The sequence below is a fragment of the Rhodofomes roseus genome (genome assembly GCF_022264815.1).
Source record: "Rhodofomes roseus strain CIRM-BRFM 1785 chromosome Unknown C8Q71scaffold_6, whole genome shotgun sequence".
In the NCBI taxonomy this organism is placed as follows: Eukaryota; Fungi; Basidiomycota; class Agaricomycetes; order Polyporales; family Fomitopsidaceae; genus Rhodofomes; species Rhodofomes roseus.
The window spans coordinates 1,204,841-1,227,350 of NW_025952962.1; the positions used below are offsets into that span (position 1 = coordinate 1,204,841).

At 55.7% G+C, this 22,510-nt stretch overlaps 8 protein-coding genes across 8 annotated transcripts; 2 read left to right on the forward strand and 6 right to left on the reverse strand.

The window, feature by feature from the left end:
* Positions 1-285: 285 nt before the first annotated feature.
* C8Q71DRAFT_749172 (uncharacterized protein) lies at positions 286-1,299 on the forward strand (the record flags this gene model as incomplete). The annotated part of the gene is made up of 4 exons (XM_047923187.1): positions 286-608; positions 661-782; positions 804-807; positions 837-1,299. Coding segments are annotated over 4 exons (465 nt in total), but the record flags the coding sequence as incomplete, so codon positions are not given.
* A 269-nt stretch (positions 1,300-1,568) lies between these two features.
* Positions 1,569-4,435, reverse strand: C8Q71DRAFT_749173 (plasma-membrane choline transporter-domain-containing protein). Its single transcript, XM_047923188.1, has 17 exons — positions 4,008-4,435; positions 3,836-3,945; positions 3,643-3,774; positions 3,549-3,586; positions 3,305-3,482; positions 3,228-3,254; positions 3,141-3,169; positions 2,944-3,078; positions 2,852-2,889; positions 2,647-2,794; positions 2,517-2,592; positions 2,443-2,462; positions 2,288-2,389; positions 2,170-2,235; positions 2,032-2,112; positions 1,934-1,976; positions 1,569-1,878 (listed from the first exon to the last, which is right to left on the reverse strand). Exons 1-17 carry the CDS (start codon positions 4,191-4,193, stop codon positions 1,767-1,769), a joined length of 1,521 nt encoding a protein of 506 aa, XP_047781131.1. The 5' UTR covers positions 4,194-4,435; the 3' UTR covers positions 1,569-1,766.
* Positions 4,436-4,449: 14 nt separating this feature from the next.
* Positions 4,450-6,370, reverse strand: C8Q71DRAFT_749179 (protein serine/threonine phosphatase 2C). Its single transcript, XM_047923189.1, has 6 exons — positions 6,214-6,370; positions 6,123-6,138; positions 5,870-6,068; positions 5,091-5,795; positions 4,828-5,031; positions 4,450-4,777 (listed from the first exon to the last, which is right to left on the reverse strand). The coding sequence occupies exons 1-5, from the start codon at positions 6,245-6,247 to the stop codon at positions 4,846-4,848; spliced, it is 1,140 nt and encodes a 379-aa protein (XP_047781132.1). The 5' UTR covers positions 6,248-6,370; the 3' UTR covers positions 4,450-4,777; positions 4,828-4,845.
* Positions 6,371-6,776: 406 nt separating this feature from the next.
* On the reverse strand, positions 6,777-10,852 carry C8Q71DRAFT_749185 (enhancer of polycomb-like-domain-containing protein). The gene is made up of 7 exons (XM_047923190.1): positions 10,486-10,852; positions 9,858-10,349; positions 9,587-9,796; positions 9,201-9,532; positions 8,981-9,149; positions 8,552-8,922; positions 6,777-8,501 (listed from the first exon to the last, which is right to left on the reverse strand). The coding sequence occupies exons 1-7, from the start codon at positions 10,660-10,662 to the stop codon at positions 7,223-7,225; spliced, it is 3,030 nt and encodes a 1,009-aa protein (XP_047781133.1). The 5' UTR covers positions 10,663-10,852; the 3' UTR covers positions 6,777-7,222.
* On the reverse strand, positions 10,772-11,655 carry C8Q71DRAFT_509130 (uncharacterized protein). Its single transcript, XM_047919035.1, has 4 exons — positions 11,527-11,655; positions 11,408-11,472; positions 11,069-11,224; positions 10,772-10,975 (listed from the first exon to the last, which is right to left on the reverse strand). The coding sequence occupies exons 1-4, from the start codon at positions 11,594-11,596 to the stop codon at positions 10,877-10,879; spliced, it is 390 nt and encodes a 129-aa protein (XP_047781134.1). The 5' UTR covers positions 11,597-11,655; the 3' UTR covers positions 10,772-10,876.
* A 299-nt stretch (positions 11,656-11,954) lies between these two features.
* On the forward strand, positions 11,955-13,855 carry C8Q71DRAFT_509184 (eukaryotic translation initiation factor 5C). The gene is made up of 8 exons (XM_047919036.1): positions 11,955-12,118; positions 12,171-12,450; positions 12,504-12,685; positions 12,738-13,015; positions 13,066-13,212; positions 13,272-13,397; positions 13,449-13,562; positions 13,622-13,855. The coding sequence occupies exons 1-8, from the start codon at positions 12,019-12,021 to the stop codon at positions 13,658-13,660; spliced, it is 1,266 nt and encodes a 421-aa protein (XP_047781135.1). The 5' UTR covers positions 11,955-12,018; the 3' UTR covers positions 13,661-13,855.
* A 41-nt stretch (positions 13,856-13,896) lies between these two features.
* On the reverse strand, positions 13,897-17,020 carry C8Q71DRAFT_704427 (uncharacterized protein; the record flags this gene model as incomplete). The annotated part of the gene is made up of 16 exons (XM_047920386.1): positions 13,897-14,007; positions 14,055-14,304; positions 14,356-14,520; positions 14,573-14,771; positions 14,823-14,942; positions 14,998-15,137; positions 15,188-15,233; positions 15,286-15,441; positions 15,496-15,728; positions 15,782-15,822; positions 15,879-15,942; positions 15,998-16,167; positions 16,218-16,457; positions 16,517-16,547; positions 16,618-16,712; positions 16,796-17,020. The coding sequence occupies 16 exons, from the start codon at positions 17,018-17,020 to the stop codon at positions 13,897-13,899; spliced, it is 2,286 nt and encodes a 761-aa protein (XP_047781136.1).
* A 2,022-nt stretch (positions 17,021-19,042) lies between these two features.
* Positions 19,043-20,964, reverse strand: C8Q71DRAFT_749203 (uncharacterized protein). The gene is made up of 5 exons (XM_047923191.1): positions 20,800-20,964; positions 19,946-20,746; positions 19,789-19,880; positions 19,553-19,732; positions 19,043-19,491 (listed from the first exon to the last, which is right to left on the reverse strand). The coding sequence occupies exons 2-5, from the start codon at positions 20,744-20,746 to the stop codon at positions 19,314-19,316; spliced, it is 1,251 nt and encodes a 416-aa protein (XP_047781137.1). The 5' UTR covers positions 20,800-20,964; the 3' UTR covers positions 19,043-19,313.
* Positions 20,965-22,510: the final 1,546 nt, after the last annotated feature.

A 22,510-nucleotide genomic window follows, 5' to 3' on the forward strand; every position in this document is an offset into this window, starting at 1 on the left:
GAGACCTCGGGAGATGGTGGCGAACGGCTACAGATCCCCCGGGCACTGCACAGTGCAAGTGCAACCGCGCCACCTGCAAATGGTCACGTGCGTGATATACGATCGAAGTTCAAGTTGATGCGTACTACATAAGACGCGTTCAAGCGGACATTCGCGTCGTTCTTTTATCACGACTCATACTCACCTCGCCACACCTCAGTCCCCTACATTCTTCACATCCTTTGCAAGCTCTCCATGCCTGCTGCTCGTCGTACTTCTCTCAGGGTATCCAGACCTGCGCCACCCCCATTGCCTCGGCCTTCGTCCGCCTCGAGGTCCCATTCCACGACACGTCAAGCTCAGCGTGACAAGGTCTTGTCTGACCAGCTCATTCGATACGGGTGTCTATGGGAAGAACATGCTCATCACGTCCGCACCAAAGAGAAGACGGAGGAAGGGCTTACATCGACTCACGCACGTGCTTCGGATCGCTGGGCCAACGACCCAGAGTTCGCGCGGGGACGCGGTCCTGCCAATAATTACGCAGAGGAGAAAGACGGCTATGTTGAGTACATCGAGGGGATAATAAGGGCGTATACCAAGCCCATTACGGAGATGTCAGTTGAAGAGTAAGTCCGTGAACTGTCCTATCTTGAGGTCGGCACTAACAGTTTGTCTCAGCCATTGCATCGTCTCGTTTGCTGCATTCAGCGCATTCAATGTTATCTATTGTAACGAGCTGGGCGCTGGGGATCTAGAGACTGAGTCGCGGCTTGGCAGGCTAAACCCTAACATCACGAAGAAGCTGTACGCATCGCCCGCTCATCTGTTCGATGTATCACTCACTATCAGCGTAGTTTCCAGTGTGCTCAGGTGTATCAGAACTCTGAACCCGACTTTCTGAATCACCCTGCGTGTCCAAAAGCTCGGCAGACGAAAAAGGTTGAAGCAGAAATCCGTGGCGTCGCTCAACTCGGAAACACCTTCAAGTATAAGACCCCTGCAATGCGCCGGCCCCGCTCCTGCATCGTCATTTTGGTCGCGGCAGGACTGGAGAGCACACATTATACGATCAAACATCTCACTGCGAAAGATCCGGATGGTGTGCGGGCCCAACCGGTGACGTTGTCCGAGGAAGATTTCCGCAAGATCTGGGATGCTCGAGTACGAGACTAAGGGGTCGTTTGAATGTGCAGTCTCAGGTTGCTATGTGTAATGTTTTCTAGTCCTGCTGTCGTGCTGTCTCGCTATGGCGTCCCCATCGAACTTGTGATGCGTTGTCCTCGTTTGTTTGCCTGTTTTGAATACCGCAGAGTACAACTTGAAGCTACACGCTGTATCATTAATTGCATTGAAGGCCTCGCTGAACGACCACGCAGTCACATGAACGCAGTTGGAGGCTGTTCAACGTCAACGTTCACTGTTCGAAGCCCCTGCGTGTGCCATGTAGCCCTGAGTTTGAGTCGTCGATGTGTAGCCTCAATCGACACTACTGGTACTGCCCATGACTCTACGTCCGCTTCCAGCTGGTATACTACTTAGGCTTGACATGCTTGACATGTCAAGCTCAACCCTGACACACAACAGGCTTCGACGCATGCGACTCCGAGACGATATTACGCCAGTAGATGTAGAGATACGTCTGAGCAAGTCCATCATGGGTCTACACTAGTGATGATACACAAAGCACACATCTAGACAGTACAGTTTGACTATCGTAATATCGTCTGAATCTTGTGCGGTTATCTCCCACCAGCTATGGGCATGAGACTACACCCGGGCCCGCGCTACACCCTCGGCACGCCCTGCACTACCTGGGGATACGTCGCTGCGATGAGATTGAAGAGCGCGGGGGCGCGGTACGCTAGCACTTGTGGGTCCTCGCCCAGGCCGACGAAGCTGTGCGGTGTCAGGATGAGTACTTGACATAGGGCGTAGTGTAAGAGGGACGTACATGGTCGACACGCCTGCTTGGATGGCTGACGAGAGCGTCATCACTATCGTTTGCTGCGTCAGCCAGCGAGTATGTGGGATGACAGGTAGTATACGTACTGCATTGCAGGCCGATGAGGAACGCAAACAGGAGCACCGGTGCGGTATACTGCCCGTCATCATTATACGAGGGATGCGTGTCTATTTCACCAGCGCTCAATATGACTTCGTTTCCCGGGAAGAAAGAACCCGACTCACAGCGCAAGTACAGATACGCAAACAACGAGCAGATCAGCCCAATCGCGTACGCGCCCCAGGTGAGTGCTGATAGTAATGGACTTAGCACAAGCTGAAGGAACCGGCGAACGAGACTCACTCATGCCGACAAGCGAATCGTTGACGAGCGCATCGACACCCCTGTCACGCAAGAGGTGCCACGCACTCTGAGCGGCTTGCATATAAGGCTTGCCATACAACGCTGAGATATACTTGAGTAAACTGCCTTCCGGGTTCTACCATAGATGGACTCACCGATCTCAATGTATGCATATCTTCAGCCGCATAGGAGTCAGCCCGATACTCGAGCGAGGCAAATGCGCACCCACCTGTTAAAGTACTGCACCAATCCCTCGATACAACCAACGATACACTCGGCGCAGCACGCGAGGCATACTTCCACCGCTGCGATCGCATTGTAAATCGTCTAAACTCCCCGCAGGCTAAATAGAAACTCACGATGCCCGTTCTCATTGGCATTGTTGCGAATAGCATTGAGGATAAGCCTGATGACATCCAGTAGGGTCACAATGAGCGAGCCGAACGCGATAGAGCCCAGGGAGAGCGTCGAGGCGCGTCCAAAGGAAGACAAAGTAGGGTGCCGTGGCTGAAAATACGTTGTTGCTCAGAGTTATTCAGAGAGGAGGTCGCACACGATATTCACCATCGTGCCCTGCTCTCGAGGGCCGAAGTAGTACCATGCTTCAAGCATTGGGTGTCAGTGCACAATTTTATGGAGAGTAAATATGTACGTACAACCGAATGGCCCACCAGCGAGCGTGGCCAGAGCCACGTTACCAATAACCTGCGATGTCCAGAGATAGGAGAAGGTCGCGTAGAAGATGAGACCGGCGACCTTGCTGCTAGAGCAGGAGGAGCCCGATCCGCAAGCTGTAAGATGGATAAGTCAATGCGTGAATAGTAAGCTTCATGTAGTAGAGAGACGGCCGTACAAGGGTTTCCTGGCGTCCACTTCGCATAGCTGCATTTGTACGTTGTTAGCAAGATGATTACGAGCCACATCTACGTCGGGGACTCACATGGCGATGATTGAGAATGTATACCACCTTTGAAGGGATCAGTATTAAGTTTCTATGAATTCCGGAGATTGACTTACACACTCCACGCCGCCTGAACAATGAGCGCAACGAAGGCGACGGTATACACGCTCCAGTGATGCTTCGCTACATCCATGACTACTTGCAGGAGTAACGACGCGAGCGGGATACGTGCGCGGTACCCAAAGTAGGCGAAGATCGAGAAGAGAGCGATGATGGTGAAGATGATCGCTCCAGCTATAGACACAAAAATGGAGGGTCAAGACATGGTACATTTTCGGAATTCCAAGCGGGAAGACGTACACCAGTAGTGGGTCGTCCAATAGTACACACATATTCCACTGCAAGGTCCAGTGAGTATTGACGCAATCCTGGAGACGTGATTCGCAAGACATACATGTTCAAAACAATGGCAAGGATGAGGGTGATGTGCATGATTAGACGCGTGAAGAAGCGCGTGAGGATAAGGTATATTGTTGACAGGACGAGTGCTGCAGCGGTAACGAACAGCAACAGGATTACAGTGTGACTGCACGGAAGCACGCGTACGTGAGCAGGCAAACCATACAGACGGTGTGCGAGGAGCTCACTAGTCAAGCGTAACACCAGTCCCCGTGCTGCCCCCAACACCGCCGCCCAAACCGCCATTCTTGACCCATTGACCCAGAGCGATGCCTGAAAGCGCTATGAATCCTGCAAACTAGTTCCGGTCGGTACCGTCCCTCGTTCAGTTATGACGGCTACTAGCAGGTCAAGGCATACCTGCAGCAGGAAGAAAATCAAGAAGAGCGGGTCGTTGATCCGTTTCCGCGGCCGAAACCGATCTCCCTCATACGGCGACTTCTGGTCACCGTAGCCACTGGGCGGAGGGCCAGCAGGAGGTGCATACTGCGGTGCATAATTAGGTGTCGGACCAGGCACGTAGGGTCCTCCCTTGGCGTTAGACATGGCGGTGGTTAGTGCAGAACAGGCGACGACCTGGCAGCAGAGTATATGCGGATCAGAACAGAATGTAGAGGAGGCTGGTGGTTAGAGTCGTGAGGGCCGCGAGCGAGCAGGGTGCTGCAGGGAGGCGAACAGCGAACGCGTGCCTCCCAGATGTGTTACACTGTGTGTTCGGCATGTATGCGCTGGCCTTGGCCACTGCTGGGCATCGTGTCGGACGTCGTGCCACCGTCGTGACATCATCCAAGCCTCGACGTCCGTTTTAGGCAACTCGAACACCGACACGTGTGGACTCCGAGATCTAGATCGGCCCCCTTTCGAGCGAACGCAGTCACGGAGGGTGACACGAAATATAACCATCCCATTCTGTCACTACAGTGCGAAGCCACTACGTACCGTACCCGCCGAGTTTAGTGACAACCCCTACAATACAATAAGCTACACTTGTCCTTGTGTACGTATGCGAGTGCATGCGCGCGAGATCCTTGAATCAGCAAAGAAAAGAGTCGGAATAAGGGCGAATACACGAGAGTAACGAGACCACTGCACAAGGGCTCGTGCCTCCGGAGAAGAGATCGAGCGCGCTACTACGTATATAGTTAGCAAGGGAACAAGACACAGTATTGAGATAACATACTCCGGGTAACCGACAAGCTCACGATCCATTCTGCTCAGTACCCATTGCTTCTGGCGGGCTCCTTAGCCGGACGACGAGAACCGTGACATTGTCGGTTGAGTAATTCTTGTATGCGTAGTCGAGCAACTCCTCCGCAGCTCTCCTGGGGTCTGCGATAGAGCGCACAAGCTCGCACGCCTTCTGGTCATCGATAACATCCCAAAGCTGACCGGATTTTAGAACGAGGTTAGGGTCATAACAAGCATCAAAGAGAGACGACGTACCCCATCGCAAGCCAGGATCAGGAACTCGTCTTCTTCACTCAGCTCCGTCTCCGTGGTATATGGCGCACCCACAACAAACTCCTTCATCGACGAGTCCCCCAGACTTCTCGTCACCGCGAGCACACCGTTGACGCGCCCACTCATCACGAAGCCTCCCGCATCCATAATCCGCTTCGCCTCCTGCTTGTCCGAGCCTTTGTGATCGTATGTCAGGCGTACCGCCCGTCCGGCACGGCACAGCACGCCCCGCGCGTCGCCCACATTTGCGCAATACAGCACCCGACGCACCGTTGCGTTGCGGGGCAATGTCCATGCATTATCTTTCTCGTTCGTATTTGCCGAGCTCGCCTGTGACGGCGGCGGGGAGGATTGGTCGTGATTGGCAGGCTTGAAGAACTGCTTGATACGGGCTCTGTTGCTAACCTTCTCGTGTCCGCCCTCGGCTTCCCCGTCGCTGGCCTCATCGTCCAGATGCATGTCCGCAAGCGCGATATCAATGGGGTCAAAGTGTGGCGGGAGGAAGGACTGCTTCCCATCCGCATCTTCGAGGCGCAGGAACGCAGTTACCGCGGTGCACCCCGCATGCATCTTGCCATCCGACTCCTCCGAGAGCTGGGAGAGGTGCCCGTCGACGTCGTGGAACGTCTGATTGAACGCATCAGGGATGGTAGCCGTCGGATCGCGCTTAATCGCCTCGAGGAAACACTGCGGGAACGGTACGCGAGATGAGCGGGTGCGGCGCCACCGCGCGCGGCGGCAATGCATGGAGACGGGCTCACCGTGGAGAAGTTCGCGCCGCACCATTCTGCAGCCTGCTTGCCAGCGTGCCCGTCGAAGATGGCAAAGAAGGCCTGCCCGCGGACCCCGGCGAAGGGGACGACGATGGCGTGTGCGTCCTCCATGGACCGCCGCGGGCCTTTCGAGTCGGTCACGGCACATTTGAACGACAAAGACGGCGGTAGGGCGGCGTCGCTGTCACTGCTTGCAAGTTGATGAGTTCCGTACTAAGTATAGCATCCTGATTCTGCTCACTGATGTGCCGAGTTGCCTAGATAATGTGCGGAAGGAGGACAGCGTCTCGTTAGTGGTTGATGCAAGTCGCATGAAACAGTCGTCCACGTACCAGTCCCGTTCGTATTTGTTGAGACGGGAGACATCCTTGCGGGAATGTGTATATGAGATATGAGTTGAGTGAGGTGAGAGTTCCGTTCAATACAGCGAGGACAAGGCGGGGGCGGGTGGGGTTCTTATGGCGGCGCGGTGGAGGAAGGGGCCAGCACAGGCGCCGAGCGGTCGCGCGTCATGGCACGTGAATCCCTTGTACTGCGCGTCACGGTCACGCTTTGTCCGCCACAGAGACGATCGCCCGGGCTGCTGCCTTGTGCTCGCCGCATTCCCTTGTTCTCATCTCCCATTGCATCCCAGCATCTACAGCGCCCCTACCTACCTGAAAATCAACTGCAAACTCAGATATGCAACTCGTGGTTCAGCGACACCAGGTTATGTCCGCAAGCTATGCATTCAAGTTCAAGCTTGGTGTGGCCGGTTGCGCGGCTCAGTCCCAGTAGGCAGCGCATTGCCCCACCGGATCCGACGGCAGTCTCAAAAGGGGGCGGAAGGATTGCGGAAGCACCATCCGAAGTGAGTTTAAAGTTATCATCTTTCTATTCATGCGCCTTCTGTGGACCGGGGTCCGTCCACCGTATTTAGACTTGGTCCACACATTGGCAGTGCCAGTGGTGCATCTGAGGCACAGCTGTCAATGCGCGCATAGCATACTCTGCGGAGCTGCACACGTTTGGATATGCGTTTTCTTTTGAGGACATTATGCCTGCATTTAAAGAGCATACATCTGTGTAACGCGCCGACCAGCGCTGAACAATAGCGCGCAGGTGGCGGACCACATTTACACGGGCGTAGCATTGCACAGAGAGGGGATTGCATTTACGCATGGCTGCACAACCACGGACGTACACATAACTGACATATTCATGAAACAGCTTAGCTATATAAAGTATGGTCAACAGCAAGGAAAGACGATAGAGACAAAGAGAAATAGACGAGGAGACGACGACCAAAGAGGAATCGGGAGCTAACTACAAGTACGCGATACAATTAATCACAGAAAGCTGCTAATACCCCGCCCCAGAACTGCCCACTGCCTGCCGCGCCTGCATCGATGGCGAGGCCATCGGTGGCTGTGGTGACCTCGTCGGCGACCCTTGCGGTTGGGTCGCCGCTAACGAGGTGTTCAGCAGATGCGGCGACGGCGTGAGTGGCGTCGCTATTCGAGCCATGTGGGGGTTCGCGGGCGATGCCCGTCCCTGTGGTTGGCCCATCGCATGGGCGACCCCAGGGACAGCCATGCCTCGCGACATCGGCGTGCGCATACCATTGGCTGACGGCGTCCGTACGGGCATGGCAGGTAGCGGTGGCGACATTGCGGGCGGAGGCATGCCATCGGCGCCGTTGTTTTCCGCCATGTTGGCAGACGGCGGACGCTGCTGTTGGGCCACCGCTGCCGCTGCCCACTGCTGCATATGCCGAGCGTTCGCCAGCTGAGCGTAGTTGGGATGGCCGTTCTGGTGTACGTGACCGAGGTAAGAGCCCGGGGTTCGGAGTTGGACATTGGCGGTATTAGCCTGCATTGAGTTATCGGGGGGAGGGGACATAGACGCATAGGCCGACTTCATCGTCTGCATTTGCTGCAGGGTCAAGCCGTTGGAACGGTTGTTTGCATGCATGTAAGTGGCATTGGGCATAGTGGCGGAGTAGGCATTAACATTCGGGATATGGTAGCCATTAGGCACGGTGGGCATAGTGATCGCTTGCGGAGGCTGGGCCTTCGCACGCATGGGAGAGGTGGTGGCGGCGGTGGAAGCATCGGTGGCTTGACGTTCAGGCGACCCTTGCTGTTGTCCACGAGGGCTTTGCAGCGCGGGCGACTTGGCCGGCTGTTCGGTCACATCTGCGTGACCGCTGACATCGTGATTGCCGTTCGTCTGTGCCATCGCGGACGCGGCTGGAGGGGAAGCAAGCGGAGCCTGCATGTTGATCGCTGGCAGTCCCGGTACCCGGATGCCTCCATTCGACGAGATACGCATGTGAGGGATCGTGGGGGGAGCCATCGGCTTCAACTGCGTGGCTACGGAAACCGGCGTCCCCGCCTGCGAGATCGAGATGCCAGAGCTCGACGACTGCAAGGACTGGATGGGACGTGCAGGTGTCATGGGCGCCGTGAGCTGTCGCGGGGCGGGTGGCATAGAGCGACCATACAGCCCTTGCGAGCCTGGCCTAAACGGCGTGATTGTTTGCTGACGGCCATCGCTCAAGGTCACGACGAGGGTCGGATCCGTCATGAGGCTGCCTAGATCTTGCTCCGTCAGGAGGGTCATGTGGTGAACGAGGTATCTAGTGAGGTGTAAGTGGCATTGCGCAAGGGCAAGGTAACGACCACTTACTTGGAGTCGTAGTCGTCGACCAGAACTCTATCCTTCTCTTCCGGACCGTCGGGACCCACCATAGGGACATCATCGGCATCGTACCTCCATCTCTCCGCCAGTCGTCGCTTGTGGTCCTGCTCTTCCGCATCATCACTGTCCGACGATGACGACGAAGAGCCGGAAGAGTCGGACGACTCTTTCGAGTATGAACGTCGATCCAAGTGAATCCGTCCGCCACGTCCGAAGCGTAAGCGGCCTGCACGGGGTGGCCGCGCAAGCGGCTTGATCGTTGCGTCCGAACTCGCCGAAGACTGGGACGCGGAACGGGATGACGTGATGTACTTGAACAGCTTGCACGGGTATGGTTGAGGAGGAGGTTGGTAAGGGTTCTGTGAACAACATCTGAACGTAAGCCCGACCATGCGTGCCCGACAGCAAAGCACGTACGTCGGTATGATCTTCCCATTTCTGATCCTTCTCCTTCCTCCGGGCCAAATCCTGGTCGACAAGTTGCTGTATGTGCGCCTGTCGCTCTTTCGGCTTGATGGCTGCCTCATGAGCCACAGGAGAAAGCATGTCGCCGTTGTCGCGCGTACGCAATCTGAGCGGGATGCGACTTTATAAAGCACGTCAGCGACGACAACAGCGGAACAGGACAGAAACGTACGCATTCTCTGGTTTCGGTTTCTTCGCCACCCGTTCCTTGTCGTGGAACAGTTCCTCGTCCTCCTTTGTGCCCAAACTGGGGAATTTCCGCTTGAGATCGACAAGATCGCACCGCCTGTTCCAGACAGCGTTGCTATGGATACATGCCTCGCGTCTGAGCTGTTCTCGTCGTAGGACCGCACTTGCAATGTCGAACGCCTGCGTGAGTTCGGTCTGCAGACGCATCATCTTGTCCGAGTAGGTCGCCTGTTGCGCACGTGTCTTTCTGACCGCCTTGATCTCGCGCCTTCGGAAACATATGTACGACTCGTTCATCGTATCCATCTCATCGAGCTACCGGATATTCAGTTCACGTCGACGCTCATAGCGTTGCAGTATGTAACTCACATTGACAACGGGTATAATGGGGTGACCCCCGCGTTCCATGCGTCGTTCTTGCCAATGTGGATAGATTGCACGAGCCAATCGAGAAAGATGAGCTGGGGTGGGTACCCAATCCGGAACAGTGTATAGCGCGAACATTGAAGGCTTCAACTCTTCCGCGAACGTGTCTTGGTAGTCAGTGAACGGCGGGAAGGGCGTGCCCTGCTCGAGTCCCTACATTACGCAGTAGATACATGAACAAGCGAAGGACTGGGAGATGGCAGAGGGGACTGACATGATGCAAGAACTCTGTCTTCTCATGAGTCACTTTCTCGAAGATTGCCATGACGAGCTCGAACTCGTCTTCGGACATGGCGACGGCTTGAGCGACGTCAGGATCCTTGCCCTTGGCTTTGGAAGCCCTCCCCGAACGCGTACTGGTGCCGGACAGGGCACCCTGCGCACTTGTGCCTTCGCCGCCGGCCTCAGCATTGTTCCGGTCAAGCCACTCCTTGTCACGCTCATCCATGTAGTAAATGAAGCCATCCGCAAGTGCGAACAGGGTGGACTCCTCCACCGTGTCCGAGAACTTGACATAAGTGGCCGGGTCCTTCCATCTTTCCGGAGGGTACAGCTCTTCGTAATTGTCCACCAGTCCAGTACTATCGGGTGTGGGGATGTATGCCACTGGCGCCGGCTTCTCCTTCTCCAGTGTCCCTCTGGTAGACCGTGCAGAGGACTGATGCCGCGTGGCCGCCGCCGACAACACTGCCTGCAAGTGGTGTTCCTATAAGGGGAAATAGGCGCGCTTAGTCAGCATTCCGCGGAATGAGTTCCCACGCGAGCAGCCAATCAGAGCCTGCCACAAAGCAAGCCACAACAAGGGCGCGCACAACGAGCCCGACGAGGACCAGAGTACTCACATTTGCATCCTCAGCGTCGACACCGGCAGTGGAAACCACCCTGGCCTTTTCCTCATCTTCATCGAGCACGATCGGGTCTGCATCGATGCTCTCAGTGATGACCTTGAGGCGAGTTTTGTTTGTGACACGGTTCCGGTTGCGGAGGGTGGAAGGGCCTGCGTTGTGGTTTCGGGGCATATCATGGAGTAAGGGAATCCTCGAGGTTGGAAGATGTCGGTAGGCAGCGGGTAAAGTCGAGGGGCGTGGGCGGCGTCGACGCCTGGCGCGTTGTCGAGGTGTGGCCGGAGGCGAAGCCGGCCATTCGCGGACCGGCCCGCGCACTCACTTATTGGTCTGCTGACGTAACTGGAGACCGCTCCCTTTTTTGGATATCGCTATAGACCATTGAAGATCACCGCAAGACAAAAGAGATAGGCCTGCATCGCAGAGGAAAAACGGTACGCCTCATACGCAGTGTATAATTCAATACTTTCTGCAATGACATGGGAGTCTGTGGAAGTGAAAATGTCGCGTCAGCCACAGCCCCCCTTTCCCGTGCGGCGCGCCGATTAGGCTCGCGCGGGTAACGGAAGGATGCACTCACAGCTACATGCGCATACATCGAGTGAAACGATGTATAACCCACTCTCTCCTTCATCCACCTCACATACCGCCAGACGAAACACATGCGGTCTATCCACTGATAGCCGCACCCGACGTTCAATGAACATGCCGCGTTGAGAACACAAGCACTGTTCACCTAAAAGCCAGCATTACGGGCTAGAAGGAATGTGATGAGGATGCATGATCTTCGAAGCAAGTGAGTAGGTATAGACGTACCGTTCATCAAGGTATCACCGATGCCCCAGCTCGGGGCTGGACAAGAGCACTCGGGTGCTCCTGCGAGCTCTTCCAAGAAGACTTATGGGCAGCTGCGCCTCACCTGAGGGGGAAAGCCCGTCCTCCCGGGAAGTTTTAGTTCCTCGGGGGTGACCAAGGGAGGGAGATCTGAAGGCCGTCAGTCCTTGAGGCCCGCACTTGCCATCTATCCCCACCACCTACTACCGCTTGAAGCTGCATCTACCAGCATACCCTGGATCGTCCACGAGACGAAGGCCGTGTATGAGAGCATTGATGTGGTGAAGGTACGAGGCGGCGGGGGGCTGCGGAGGTACGATGGGGACGAGAGCGAAGAGATGCTGCCTTGTGTCGCACGCCCCGAGGCCCGACAGCCACCATCACGTGCATCTCACTATGCAGTTGCAAGCGCTTGCGGCGCTACTCGACGCGGACTGCCTTTTCTGAGCTGGGCCAGTCTCCGTGCCTCTCAGAGGTTTGCGGCGAGGATTGGCAGAGTTCATGCGAATAATAGCATGTTGAGGTAGTGCATCGTAAGAAAAATGAACATGTTTTGCTCTGGACTGCCAGACTGGGAAATCTCGATGGATCTGTTGTCGGCGGGTGCCGAGAGAGCGAGAGGAGATCAGTCGGGCTGTCCTCTGCACCATCGCACTCTGTCCGTTGTACATCTTTCGAGCGTGTCGAAACCTGTGGATGTCTCAGCAAGCAGCTGCACCTAAGCCTACGCTCCAGGGGGTCCGTATCAGAGCAAGGAAAGGTGCTGTCAAAGCTCACGCCAAACACGAACCCACGAGTACGTCTCGCCCCATCTCAGATCTGGGAGTCCAACCTTACTGTAACGTTAGTCTTCAGAGACCAACTGTACAAACACCTCGAGACCGTCCCCGAGAACGACTTTGAGGGCGTAACCAACAAACTTGTTCAAGCCGGCTCTACCCTCGAGTATCTCAAGTATGCAGAAGCTCTCTTCGAGATTCTACTCATCGGCGGCCTGCTACAACCCGGTGGTAACTACCTGGACGATGGCGCACCGCCTTCTCCCTTCTCCGTCCTCAAGGCGAAAGAGCCGGTGGAGGTGGCTAACATAAAGCAGTATGTGGACGTACTCAACAAGTTGATCAGGAGGTGAGTTGTCAAATGCCGCCACGAGCAGCAGTTCCAACTGAGACTGTACCAAGGTACAAATATCTGCAGAGACCTCTGGAGGAGACATCACTGCCTACTCTGCTGCAGTACATCAACAGGTGGACCGACGTCCAGCGGAACAAACTCGCTGTCGCGACTGCCCTCACGATGGCCCAAGGCCTGGCAAGTGCGGGGTGCCTGCAGAGTCTGACCAAGGACCATCTTGTGAAGAATGGTCTGTCAAATACTGTTGTACGCGTGCGTCGCTGACATCATTTACTATGCAGACGTTGCTATCAACGTCGTTACAACCGTCTTCCACGCCTACCTCTCGGAGCAATCCATGGATCATCTCGCGGCTTCGTTGAAACGTGGCGGGATCAAGGATTTGCTGGCATTCTTCCCTGAGAACAAGCGTCAGGATAAGGTGCTCGATGAGCACTTCCGCAAGGCCGGTTTGGCGCAAGTGGCGGACTGGTGGACCAAACGTCAGAATGCCTCTTTGAGGGAAGGCATTATCAAGACATTACAGGAGATGCTGGAACGCGAGACTCCTCACGAAGAGGTTAGTTCAAGGGATTACATGGTCTCACCTCTATTCTGATCGTGTTACAGATCGTGGCTACTCTTAAGACCCAGCAGGAGGAGCGTCCTCTCCCCGAGACGGAGCTGATTCAGTGCATCTGGCAAGGACTCATATCGTCTGTCGAGTGGTCAGCGCGTCAGGACCAGAACGAAGCTCTCGCAATCCGCGAGATCACCGTGAGCCATTCTCAGATCTCATTCCTGCCGCAGGTTTAACCTAGAACATTCCTCGTCAGAATTTCACCGATATTCTTGAGCCCTTCTGTAATGGTCCCAAGACCGAGGTCGCCCTTATCAACATTGTACAAGTGTATTGTTACGAAGATACGCGGATCATGAAGGCGTTCCAGCAGATCCTGAAGGTCCTGCTCACGTCGCCCTCTGGTTGATATGGCAGCTAACGACGACCACAGGTGTTGTATAACAAAGACTGTATCTCTGACCAAGCCATCATTTATTGGCACCAGAAGGGCGCAAAGCCCCAGGGCAAGCAGCATTTCTTGCAAGCGACGCAGACGCTCGTGAAGGTGACATTCGACTCATTCTCCATTTGAATACACCTACTCACATTTGATGACGTCACCAGTTCTTGCAGGAACAAGAGGAGAGCGAGGAAGAGGAATGATGGCATGCATAGACGATGTAGCAAACACCTGCGTAGATGTTCCTTGCGTAACGTACACGACCCTAGTGAAACGGAGGATTATCGAATTCTATGAATATGTACACACCAAGCAGATGTACACGATGTACACGAGAGCGAACGTATCATGACGGGGACCTAATACACAATAAAACACTTTAGAGGGCCCCGGCGCTGCAAGACGTGAGTAAAACATATTCAGATCGGCTTTGACGTCGTCACCACGCCTCCGGCATGGGGGGGAAATCACCCATCCAGCCGTTCATACGCCCCATCTGCAGGAACATGCCGTCAGACCCATTGGACGGGAGCCCAAGGTCCGTCAAGCTCTGCGTTCAATACGCAAACGTTACAAAAGAGACGTCCAAAGAATGACATCAGGACTCGCCTGTTCTTGCAGCCAGACTGGTATCGCGGATGGACTAAACATCGCGCGGTCATTTGGTAGCGAGCCCGGCAACATGCCGAGCTCTTCCACTGTGAACTGCAGTTGCGGCATGATGGCCGGGTCAATAAATGCAGGCGGAGCCATCATGTCCTGCCCTCCAGGCATTGCTGACGGTCCCGTTCCCAGACCAAGCTTGCGTTTGAGGCTAGCGAGCATAACGCGCAGCGTCAACGCGTATCTATGTAGGTAGTCAGCGAGTTATTCACAACTGCTAGACTGGCATTCAAACCTCTCAGCGGCCACCTCGGACAACAGCTCCGCCAGCTGCTCGACTTGCATAGTGATTGCTGCGAGATCCAGTTCCGCTGGGTACAGGTTGGCCATCTTCAGCAAGAAGAGGCCAGAGAAAGCAGCTGTCACGAGACTATCGTGCACAGCATACCGCAGAGCAGCCCTACATCACAGGCCAGTCAGACAGAGCATGAGAGAACACAGTGAGTAGTCACCTATATGTAGGCGAGTTGAGGAGGTTCGAGAGACAGGCGGATGCAGCATCCTTAGCCTGGAAGGCAAGCTCCCGCTGCTCGAAAGGCATTTTGTCCCAGGAGGTACCACGAAGCGCAACGCAAACAAGCCACAGCTTGGCGTAATGAAGCTCGCCGGCAAGAATCTTCCGCGGTAAAGCGTCTTCGTCCATCGTTGCTCCTGTAACACTATCATGACAGCAGATCAGGTGTGAGCGGGGAGCTAACGTACGGTGAAGTTCATCGCAGTCTTGCCACCACTTGTCCAAGGCGATGTTCGCGCGACGTATGAACGCCAATGTGTTGTGGTTCACTTGACCGTTGAGAGGGGACAATGTCTCGTATATCTGGGCTGTGGGCACTTGTCAATGATATGTCTGTGGAAAGAAGTCCCGGAACACACATACTCTTTTGGGCGATCAACTCCACTTGAGATATGAGACGAACATCGGTAACGGAGGCCATAGGATGTGTGAACAGTAAGCGGCAATGTTTGATAGAACTCTCGTCTCGCAAGACCACTGGGCGCCCCGTCCCAAGACTCATCCTAGATATAGACATAAGTGGATATGAATCACTCAAATGAACACGACGCACTGGTGATCAAACCAGTACAGGCAAAGCCAGATGCGAGCAGATACGACTGGACAACGAAGTCAGGGACCCGACACATTTGACCTGACGCCGACGCGTACCTAGATTGCGCTCCTCCTCTTCTGTCCGCTTCTTTGAGCTTTCCGGGTCGGCTAGCTTCTCCAATGCCCGATGTAATCCGAGATCGAGAGCCATGCGCATAGCATGTCCACTAGGTAGCCAACCATTCGTGCTCCAAGCAGCGAGAAGCAGCATACCTACGTACCAGCGAATCAGTCAAGCATCGCTGAATGGACACAAGTATAACACACCTTGCACCGCCTCCTTCCGCACCACAGGACCGAAGAGGGTAGACCGAGCGATGCCCTGCGCCTCTTCCAAGCACTTGTAAAACGTGGAACTGAGCGGACCTGTCCCACTACGGATCTTGCTGGCTATCGCAAGCATGGCATCGAACGTCCATGGCGTACGTTCTTGTAAGGCGTCATATGTATCGTATGTAGGGTCGAAACAAGGGATGAAGTAGTGGCAGCCGGAGAAGAAGCTAGTGAATCGAATTTGAGCGCGGCAATCGGCCACTGATACGTTGACACATACATGTGAAATAACTCTCTTGCTTCGCTGTCTGACACGAGGCCCTGGACACATACATGTCTATCGGGACCGTTAAGGCATCATAGCTTAACGCACACACCTTCTCGACAACGTGAGGGAAGGCATTACGCGGCGTGGGCTCAGCCTTCTTTCTCTTCTTCATACTATCAAGAGCATAATCAGTGTCCATCCGAGGCTCATGAACGCGCGTTGACACACCGAGGTGGGGAAGCGGACGGGGCGGCAGCGGCTTCAGCGGCGGCGTTCGCTAGGCCTTGCAACGCCTCAATCGGCGCGTTTAACGTGGCCCTCGGTAGCGTGTCTTCGGACTCGTCATCTGATGATGGCGCCGTACTTGGTACAATACCATAGGTCGCGTACTTGTGTGGCTGGACGCGACTGAGCCTCACTGAGAGCCTCGATAGTGAAGAAGACGCACCGGCGGCGCAAAGCCGGGCAATGGCGGGAACGACCTGTTCTGCCGTACCGGCGGCCCGTCCGAAGGGCCGGGGGAGCCGTACATGTCCATACCGTTGCGGATCGGCGGGATGGCGGATGGCCCACCATTCGTATACACAGACTGTTGCACGAGCGCAGAAGTAGCCTGGCTCTGTTGTATTATTGCAGACAGAATACGGTCGAGAGACGACTGCATCCCAATCATTTGGCTTTGCATGACCTACAACAAGAACTTTCATTCAGCCTACTGGCACGAATCCTATACATGCAGATGCGTACAAGGTATTGGCCCTCCAAGCGCGAGAGACGTCTGGTAGATTAACGATGATGGCGGCCAGTGCGCCGTCAGAAATGGATCGAGGTGATGGTCGTGAGCTTACTCGGTGCTAGCACCAGACAAGACCTGTGCATTTTTCTTTTCTGGCTTTTCGAAGACGCAGGGAGTACCACTCAATTGGCATCGTCGACAAGGGGACTGCGTATCCCGGGCCGGGCGGAGAGGGCGGGCCACAAGCGGTCAGCGAGGATGCGGCAGTGCGACAGATGGACAGAACACACCTCTCCCTCGCACCTGTTCTTGCCTTTGCGGCAGGCAGTGCAGGCCCGCGCGCCCCGCTTGGGGATGTGACCAGGCGGGACAGGAGGTGCAATGGCCTGGCCCGAGCTAGATTCCTGAGGCGAGTGCGCCATTTCTGAGCGCTGGCTGCTGACTGTGAAGGACGTCCGGCGCCGCTTTCCCGTCGTCGGCTCGTACTCGTTCGACGTTGTAGGCGATAGGGACATCGTTGCGGATAGCGAGGAGGAGGTCGTCGCGATCTTATTAGATCCCACCTGCGAGCCCTCCCGCTGACCACCGTGGGAACTACCGCGGGGTGCCGACCCCAGTATGTAACACGTTGTCCTCAGTCTTGATGCCAGCCACACCTCTCCCCGCCACCTGACCCCATACTTACTCTAACCCGCCCTTGTCTCTTGTCTTTCCAGACTGTTCGGAGCCTCTGTCTTCCACTTACTGCTGGTTGATACAGAACATCTCTTTGTGGGGTCCATCGTGTACTTCCGGAGTGGCAGTTATAATCCGCAACCTCGGTACTTCACACAACGTCTGCATCGAATTCACATCAATCTATGTACCGCGGAGAATCTTACCGGGCGCTATCCTAGAACTAGTACTGGTCAGGATCAATCCTACCCTCGCTACTCCTCAAGCTCGTCGGTCTATGCGTTCAGGCACCACGTAGGGCATGCATACACGCGAGGTTTCACAGAAAGCATAACAACGTGCCCTCGTAGTGTCCTATTGAGTTCATTTCGTACCCTTTGACTCAATACATACGCATTGAAAGAATTTCATTTCATTTCACGCCTTCGTGCAGACGGAGAGCCGCTCGCCCCTTCACTCATGATCAACGTTCGCCTTCGTAAATGTCAAATTCATCCGGTACGTAACGTCTCCGATTCTCATCGCCATAGGCTATTACTGTAACGTTCACGGCAGACCTATAGGCCCCGTGACCCATATGTCGTCGCCAATGTTCAAGACCATTAGACGTAGCCATGGAGATGAACGTCAACGGATTGGGAGTGAACCTCAGTGAGGCAGACACGATTAGCATGCGGCTGTCGTCCTATGATCGCATACCACACATATCATCCGCACGGTGCCAGTAGACTGAGGCTTCTGAGCTCATCCACATTGTGCACCTTCCAGGCCGTCGGTTCCTGATTCTAACGCCGCACCGGGGCCATAGGCAGCCTTCAGCAACACCGGCCTTGGCAGGCCTCGTCAACCTCGGTGCGATTCGACGAATGTACATCGCTCCTTGAGTATAAGGCGATGACTTCCACACCAAGAGGCGGAAAACAACGTACGTACAGGTCGTTTACCGGATGGCTCTGTGCTGCTTATCGCGCCTTGTAGGTGAGAGCACGTAGGCAATAGCCGGTCACGGTAGCCCCGCAGCGACCGCTCGCTGGTTGCATGCTTCCCAAGACGCTCCGCTAGCACGCGAGCGTATGGCCGGATTTTTGCATGATTGTCAGCCTATCTAAAACGTATCCTGAGCCAAGGTCAAGAACGACAGTGTATCTGCGACACCGTGACGGTGGCCCGGGCTTGGGTCGCGTCGTTGAAGCAAGCATGATGACTTGCCCATGCGAAGCTACTAACTTGGTAGAAGACGTGTGTCGCAGACATAATATCAATAAGCGCCATCACATTCATTTAAGCATTGCCTGCTGTTTGCCGCTTGATGCATGATACTAATAGCTCGCACACCGTGCTAACATTCGCTGCCGGCGACTTTCAAGCCCGCACAATCATCGTTCCTGGCTTGCTGTGCTTGGATTCTGTGCCCTGGTGTCGGTATGATCTTTTCGCAAGTCAGTACTATGATTCGACGCAACGCAAGAGAACTAAGCTAACTTAGTCGTGAACGGACGAGATCCTCCATCGCGAACAACATTGGTGCACACTCTTCCATCAGTCATGCACACATTGCACAAATTACAATATGGTTGACTGATTGGCTCTGCCGGGCAGACATATGACTCTGAAACGACCATAACCCTATTCTGAAACTGATGTTTTGATACCCAAGTGCTTTTTCATGCTATGAGATCGTAGCTAGCCTGGCATTCGGTATGACGCTCGGCTAAGCTGGGAGGCATGCACAGATCGTTATCTGAGATGCGGCCTTTGCCGGTAAACTCCCGCAACGGAAAGCGAAGTGCCTTCAGTCCGCCTGGATCCACTCGACAATACCTGCTTCGTTGCGAAATATGTTGTGATACAACAACGGACAAGTAGGGTAAAGGTTCGCTCTTAGCGCACCAGACATCGGATTACAGAGAGGATCCATCGAGAAAGATACAGGAAGTAGCACGACAACAAACACATCCACGACCCAGACCGTCCGGTATATGTACATCGACGTACGCGACACAGTCATACAGTCATTAAGTTACCTCGGGAGAGCAATGCCCCATAAGTTGAGTATGCTCAATGAACGATTGCTTCCACCAAGCTGCCACAGTGCCTAACTCGGATCCAACGGCGTACAACGCCCTTTAACGATCACGACTTGGCGTCGACTACCGCGAGCCCGATGGAACAAACGAGGGCCATCAGCGGGGACAGCAGGTACGCAATCGTCAGGCAGCCCGCGATCGGGCCTTGATCAATGTCCACCAGTTCCGCCACGTTTACGAGGAGCATCGCGGACGGGCCTGCCGGGATCAGCACCAGCAAGAACCTGCGCGCGGACCACCCGTCAGTATCGGCAGCGCGCGGACGCCGAGAGGGAAGAGACGCACCAGACGAGCCTGTCGTCGACGTACCAGCCCTTGCCGGCGGTGAGGAAGACGAAGAGCACGCTGAGCGCGGGCATCACGAGGAAGCGGATGGAGAGCACCCAGACTGTCTGGAGGACGCCCGGCGAGCTGGAGGGCACGAGCGCGAGCTCTGCACCGACGGTGAAAGTCTGCAGGACGACGCTGTGTGCATGTATGCGTTAGTGCGAGAAGGGCGAGAAGCCGGCGGAAAGGCGTACAAGAGCTCCCCGAGATTCTTCACGCTCTGTGTGATCGCGGGAAACATGGTGCCATCTTCGTCGAGGAACGTCTCCCTCAAGGGTGGGATGAGCTAATATTAGTGCACTTCAGCAGCTGCCTCAGAGATTACGAGGAATAAGACGAAAGGAGACGTACCCCGAATATGAGCGCAATGATTGCACCTATGAGCGGCGGACTCATGTAGGTCCACACGGTTAGCAAAGGCTTCTTCGCGAACTCGAGATGTCTCGGCCAGCGGTAGTCAGGCATATCCTGGATAGGCTGCAGTGCCCCGCGCCCATTAATTCCATCCGCTTCCTCCTGGTCTTCCGAGTCGTCCAGGAGCCCCACGCGCTCCTCGTCCTGCGCGACAGGCAGTATCCTCCCAGGTCCTGGACGCAGCGTCCCTGGGCCTGCATCGGACTTGTGCTGACCATCGTCCAACCGGAGGACAGAGGGCGCGAGCTGGAACGTGATCACCTGCTGCACGATGGCGTTGAGGAGCAGAAGCGACTTTGCGCGGTTCAGAACACGCTTGAGGTCGCCGTCGTCTGAGAGCTGGGAGAGCACGCCGGTGGACTCAAGGCTCTGGAGCAAGAGCAGGGGCAGCGCGTTCGAGTTGGGGCGGCCGCATGCGATGATGGTCCAGTGCTTGAGGTGCAAGAGACGCTGGCCGGCCCAGCCGATGAGATGTGCGATGGCTGTCGAGATGAGGCCCCAGAGAGGTATTATCCAATACCGGGAGAGCGAGGATACGCTTAGCTCGGGACCCATCTGCACGATGAGGAGACATGGGAGGAAGAGTGTTGTGCAGAGCTTGGATACTTGCTTGACAGTAGAATGGTCGAGCAGCCCGCGACGCGCGACGATGTAGCCGGCAAAGCAGGTGAGTAGGACGGAACCGGCGCCCTCGAGAGCACCGAGGAATGTTTGGAACACTGTATGTTCGGAAGACATCTACAGAGCGGAGGTCAGTCATCGCGACAGGCCGACGTTGGACAACAACGTACAGGCTGAAAGAGGCTGCTTGGCCAAGCCCAACGCTAGAGATTGAAGATGGAGGAGTGGAGGAGCAGGACGAGGACATGGTGGCGAATCTGAGTGGGGGTGAGGAGGCTGCGCCGTCGTCATTCGAGCAGGGAGTCGGACTGATGCACCATGCACAGACGCCCGCCGCCACCCCCGCACACGTCATGGCTGCCACCGCTATTGCCCCCGCAGCCACTACAGCCATCGGGACAGCGATGAGGGAGAAGCAGACTGACATTCCGGACTAATCCTACCCAACTTCAGCGACAACCAACTCCTACAAAGTCAGCGAGGCTGTCCTCGCAACGGATGCCACCAGTACGGGTGCTCGTAGTCCACCCACGTCCCCCATATTTTCTGCTGATACCAGCCCTCCCCTCAGCTCTCGGCGCTCATCGCTGCGCTCCGTGCGCCGTCTTTCCACGCTCAACCAAGGAACGTACTACCGCGGCATAGTACCGATCCTTGATCCAGGCGCTCCGTCTGACGTCGCCGCCACGCTGTGTCGACTCCTTACGTTGAGCTTCGGCGAAGCACTGTTGCATCCTTCCTCGTCACGCCTGTCCGAGTCCGGATGCCCTCCAGGAGTGCTAGAGGTTGTTCGATTTGGATTACTGACCTGCAGATAGTTTTAGCACGATGCAAGGCGGGCCGCAGGGAAAGACGCTCACCCATCTCGCCCGTTGTGGGACACTCTGCGAACATCATCTCCGCGGACACGCCCTCGGCCAGTCGAGGACAGTCGTTCCCTACGCACACTGCAGCACTCCGGTGCCACAGCGAGGCGATTGCACCGCAACCTCAAACCCCCCGCTTGAGGCTGCGTCTCCCCCATTTTTTCCTGCTTTTCTCCGTAAAAGCAACCCTCCCCTCCAGCTCGCGGCGGTGATCGCTGCGCTCCGTACGCCGTCGGCTCGCGCCCTTACGCCAGTGCCCATCCGCGACCCTGAGCAAAGCTCTAGGCGCTCTACGCGACGCCGTCTCCACGACAAGTCGATTCCTTACGTTGAGCCTCGGGGGAGTGTTGTTGCGTCCTTCCTCGTTACGCCTATCCGAATTGGAACGCACTCCGGCGCGGACGCCGGAGGTTGGTGGCCATGGATAACTGACCTGCGCAGAGGATTAGGTCAACAATGAGTGGGGTTTCTGACGGAATGGACTCACCCATTTCACCAGTGGGATATTGCGCGGTTTGTGTTCCGCGGACACATCTCCGGCCAGTCGAAGACGGTCGATCCCGAGTGACACCGCAGAGCCTTGATTGGCCGTGAAGTGAGACGATCGTCGAACCTTGCGTCGACGAGTATATGTGACGGTCGAGCGAGCTTGTGCTCGTCCGAACCGCTACCATTGATTGTGCGTCGACCTCTCTTGACCTGGGTCGTTCGCTTCACGCGCACGTCAACCGACCAGATCGCGCTCGCCAGACGAAGATACTCACCTTGATTATGCGGAACAAGCTCTCATCTTTGGTTTCCAACAGACGAGGATGCTCCAGGGAAGTCTTTGCCTCCCGAATGTCCTGGGTTACTTGATTTGCCGCGTTCCTTCCGTCCGCTTGCGCGGTTCAGAACGCATGTGCGCACCAGAGGGATTTTCCCCCGGGCGCGCGGTGACCGCCTGGTTCGACTGAGCCCAGAGGTCGCACCCCGAGCGGGTCGGGATGTGGTTGACCACGAATTGCAGATGGGC